Below are 4,911 nucleotides of genomic sequence, written 5' to 3' on the forward strand. Positions count from 1 at the left end.
TTACATTTGGGTATTAACTTTAATAACACTGATACCGATACAAAAAAGGCAATTCACATAACGCCACCAGCCATGGCATCGATCCCATCGAGCATCGACCCGGCTGCTCCACAGGAGGCTGCCCCGCGTCTGAAATGCGATGTCTGCCATAAATTCCCATTACTCCGCTTCAGATGACGGCAGACAGGGCGAAATATCGCACTGATGCCCTTTCCGTCCATTAGCGCTTGTGTCAATATTATAATAACAGCGGCTGATTAATTAATGCCCCGAACGAGTATTTAAAGCCGCGGCAAAGGCGGGCCCGGGGCGGCCCCGCCCCTTCCCTCAGAGCCCTCCCACCAAGGACCCCGCCCCTCGGCGCTGGCCCCGCCCCCGCTGGCCCCGCCTCTCCGTCCCTCAGGCGCAGCAGCCGCGCCTGCGCGCTGAGGCGATGATGGCGGGCGCGCTGCGCGGTGTCCTCTGTCCCAGGGCGGCCGCGGGGCTCAGGGCGGCCCGGGTCGCTGTGGCAGCGCCCCCGGGGGCGCGGGCGGGTGAGCGGGGAGGCGGGAGCGACGGGCCTCGGCCGGCGGCGGGGCGGGTGCCTCTGGGGCGGCAGGGCTGGTGTCTGCGGGGCCGGGGCGAGAGGGCGGCGCGACCTCCCCGGGCTGGCGGCGGCCGCCGGCGGGGCTCGCGCCCACCCTGCCGCGTTCCTCTCCCGCAGCCTCGGAGATGTCCAAGGACATGCTGCCCGGGCCGTACCCGCGCACCCCGGAGGAGCGGGCAGCCGCCGCGAAGAAGTACAACATGCGGGTGGAGGACTATCAGCCCTACCCCGACGACGGCTTCGGGTGAGCGGGGTGGTGCCGTGCCCCCGCCGCCGGGAGCGGGCCGGGGCCAGCACGGCCCTCCCGGCTTTATGCGGAGGTGCTGCAGGCTGGTAGTCCCTGGTGAATGCCTGGCCGTGCTGTGAGCTTAGAGCTTTGAAGATACATCAGTGTTTTAAAATGGGAGCAAATGGAATGAGTTGGAGGTTGTGTGAATAAAATACGAGAGACTTCGTATGTTTTTGTAGTGTAAGGCTAGAGTGTAAGCCATCTCTAGAATAAAGATGTCAGGAATACTTTGACATGTGCCAAGACAACTGGCATTTCATATTTCAGTCAAGCTTGCATTTCACCTAGTATAGCCCAAAAAGGCCACTTTGAGGAATACCATTTGTTCCAGTGACTGGTATCAAAGTGATGGTTGCTTTAATGCATTTTAAAAATGTTTATACATAAAAGCTATAAAAACAAAGTAATATTTAATTATTCCATTTCTGTAGGCCTATCCTATAGTGTTTCCTACAAAATGTATCTAAATTAGTACAGATTTCTTCTATGTTTGGTGTTTTGTTTGTTTCTCACAGGTATGGTGACTATCCCATGCTCCCTAATAAGTCTCAGCATGAGAGAGACCCCTGGTACCAGTGGGACCAGCCAGACGTGAGGCATAACTGGGGAGAGCCGGTAGGAATGCTAGTAGCGCTTCTCAAGTCGCTCACCAGTGCAGCTGTTAATACACACATGTGGTGGTAATGTTTTCAGTGGAACTCTTTGTGTAATTGCATCACCAGTACAGGTGTGTGTTGCCTGTGCAGGCAGGGACAGTCAGTTTGAGGGAAGCTTAGGCTGTGGCCATCAGGGTAAATATTTTGAAACTGCGAGGACAGTTAACAGCTTATGAGGAGGGAGACTTTACAAACTTAACTTTCCCTGTAGGAATAAGAAACTCTCATCCATTTTATTTGTCTGATCTGACTCAGTACAAGAGCCTGGTTCAGAATTGTTTAGCAAAGAATCCATCATTTGAATGTCAATCATCAGTGGAAGTAGCTATTGCTGCTTTATTACTCCAGGGATGTTTTGAGGTAGAATACAAATAAGGATGTTCTCTCTAAAGAAAGTTGTCCTTAAGATGTCCTTAAGACAAATATGAATAGACCACCTGTGTTAACTTTCAGAATCTAAGTTCCTCAAATTCCTTGTCAGAAGTAATTCTTCATTTAGTGAATGTTCCCTTTGTGAATGACTGCAACCTGACTGGGGTTACTGAGCTTGGTAATTGACTTGAGATCTCTTTACTAAAAGCAGAGTTTATGTAAGTATGTGTGTGTAATATATCATAGTATGAACATGCCAGAGTGTTTCAACACATGTACCACAGCAAAGTGCATGTTGTAATGACTGTAAAAGCACATGGAAAAAAAAAAACAAACCTGTTGATTCTGTGTTGTAGTGCTTGGCACAGGAAGGCTTGTATACAAGCCCTTGCACATGAGGTTGGCAGTGGGGAGCCAAGAGGAATACACTGGTGCATTCCATCTGTCAGCAGATGCCTCTGTTTAGGCAACTTTGATTTCTTCTCAGTCTGGCTCTCTGGGTTTGATAGCAAATGGCTCTGTGGGAGCTAAAGCTGGGAATCTGGTGGCAGTACTCGAGCTGCAAATGTGAAAGGAGACTAGGCAGAACATGCTTGGCACTTTCCTAGGTATACTTCAAAGCAGAAGCTTAAATGCCCTTCTGCTTCCATCGGGAAGGGCATTAGCTTGTTACCAGCCCTGCTCTTTTCCTGGAGTAACAGCAGCAAGTGCTCTACCTGTTTAGAGGAACCAGCTTCAAAGGGTCATGTAGTTGCTTCTTTGTTTGAAATAACACTGCTACTTCTGTTTGGATATGTGACTGGTTTTCTATAAATGAGGGTTCTGATTTATGTCATGTTTTTCTAGTGGTGCTGGGGAGCAAAGCTGAGGTGGATGATTACATATAGAAATAAAAGCTGCTGCTATCCTATAATTAAGCATGTTGCCTGGTATAAGCATGGGATGAAATTTGGAGTCTTTTGAATTTTACTGGAAACAACAGTTTGTTGTGACTGTGGGTAAATCACGTACCTCCTCTGTGGCTTTATCTCCGCTTTCGAGGTGGAGAAGAAGCAGCTGCTTCTGGCAGTTTTGTTGTGCATGCTGTAATGTACTGCTTCCCTTGAGAAAAGCAGCTTGATACTCTTGGTAAATGTGCAATGGTCCTTTGTTTTTCAGATGCACTGGCACTTTGACATGTACATTCGGAACCGGGTTGATACATCCCCCACAGTAGTTCCCTGGCATACCATGCGCAAACACTTCCTTATCTTTTTGAGTACCATGCTGATCATGTTTGCTGTTGGAGAGATCTATCCATCTTACAGGCCTGTGGTGAGTGAAACCCAAGGGTAAAGGGAGGAAGAGTAGCTGTGTTTCTTGTCACTGCCAGTGCCTAGAGAAGTGGTTTTGCTGAAGCTGAGTGGTGGATGTGAATGCAAAACCCTGCTCCTGTCAGGGGCTGGGCCAAGGGCCTCATCTAACCTAAGTTGTTCTCTTGGCTGGTTTGGCTCAGCTCAGAGATGCTATTTTGTAGTGAGCAGGTCCTGTTCACAGGGTATTAATTTTAAGCTATGCTTCTTACAGTATCCTTTCTTTGGTCTAGGTATTCTCCTTCCCTGTGTGCATCTGCTTAAGAGAGATACTCTCTTCTCTTGCCCTTTTTTTTAGTTATATCTCATGATTTGTATCATTTGGGAAATGTAATCTTGAAAAATGCATCTGAATACACAAACAGCTTCTGCAATATATTGCCCTCATGCTGTGAGATGAACTGTTGATTAAGTGCAAGACCACCTTGATGTTTCTGCTCAAGGACATAGGTTTATACAAAGAACTCCCATTTCTGAATTTACTTGCCTCATACTCTAATATTCTGGCTGAAGCACTTAGGAAATAGAAATTTATGTTGTAAATGGCAAGCCTTGATTTGGGTGGGGGTGGGATGGGATGAGACATTTGCCTTGTACCTCTTAATTTGCTTGGTGAATGTGGTGAATTTGCCACTCTTTATCTCTCCTTGTAGGGACCGAAGCAATATCCCTTCAATGACCTGTATCTGGAGAAAGGAGGAGACCCCAATAAAGAGCCACCAGTGGTGGTACACTATGAAATTTGAAAGTTGTTCAAGTGCGATGAGTCTTGTCAGCTCTGCTAGGGATGGAATCTTCGCTAGTGTTCGCTGTGGCATATGTTAACACTTGTTCTGCAATGTTCAACCACTAACTGCAGTGAAATACATCAATGACACCTACTGTGCTAGTTGTCTTCTGTTGGTTTGAGAAGGCTGAATTACAGCTGATGAAATTTTGTCATTTTTCTAAGTGGGATAGTATCTGTGGGGCAAAGTTCTGAGTGCAGTCCTAGGGCTGCTGCTCATTTAAGTACCTTGTGCACAAACATTCCTCAGCTCTGCCTGTTTATATATGAGATACTTCCTGTTGCCAAGTGGTTACTGTAGATGCTGCTTGGAGTTGAACTGGAGTGTCGCCAAATACTCTGAAATGACAGACAGAACCAGACTGGCAACTGCCAGTCCTTGGGAGTCTTACACTGTGTGAATAACTCTCTGCCCTTCCTGGCAGTTGACTTTGATCTCTTCCTGGTCTAGATGCCCTCTCAAGTGAAGTTTGTACGACCAGTAGGAAGGACTTGTAAGGCACAGAGCCTTGAAGTGAGTAGCTTGAAGCCGATAGCAGAGCTGTGTGGACGGCAGTGGTATGAAAGGGCTAATGAGCAAGTCCAGCTCTGTCCACACGTGTTCTGCTGCCCCTGGGCTTTCATCCAAGCACATAGGTGCCCAAGTTGCTCCTTTATGGCCTGAGCTCATCCACCTGGGGTGGAGTTATATCTGTCCCATGAAGTCTGCCTGTCTTGGTGCAAACCACGGGTCTGGGGCCTCCTGTGGCTTCAGTGACAGTTTGCTTGGGAAAGGTATGGATATGGTTATATTAAGCTCATAGATTTGTCCAGCTCCACTCTTCCTTTAACATGTTCTTTTTTTCCTCCTTGTTACTGGAGGAGAAGAT

At 47.9% G+C, this 4,911-nt stretch overlaps 1 protein-coding gene across 1 annotated transcript; it reads left to right on the forward strand.

Annotated features, from left to right (window-relative positions):
- Nucleotides 1-421: 421 nt before the first annotated feature.
- Nucleotides 422-4,137, forward strand: NDUFB8 (NADH:ubiquinone oxidoreductase subunit B8). The gene is made up of 5 exons (XM_017807074.1): nucleotides 422-533; nucleotides 704-830; nucleotides 1,391-1,490; nucleotides 3,062-3,217; nucleotides 3,909-4,137. The coding sequence occupies exons 1-5, from the start codon at nucleotides 434-436 to the stop codon at nucleotides 3,999-4,001; spliced, it is 576 nt and encodes a 191-aa protein (XP_017662563.1). The 5' UTR covers nucleotides 422-433; the 3' UTR covers nucleotides 4,002-4,137.
- Nucleotides 4,138-4,911: the final 774 nt, after the last annotated feature.

This window comes from Lepidothrix coronata, unplaced genomic scaffold (assembly GCF_001604755.1).
Source record: "Lepidothrix coronata isolate B3197 unplaced genomic scaffold, Lepidothrix_coronata-1.0 Scaffold17, whole genome shotgun sequence".
NCBI lineage: Eukaryota > Metazoa > Chordata > Aves > Passeriformes > Pipridae > Lepidothrix > Lepidothrix coronata.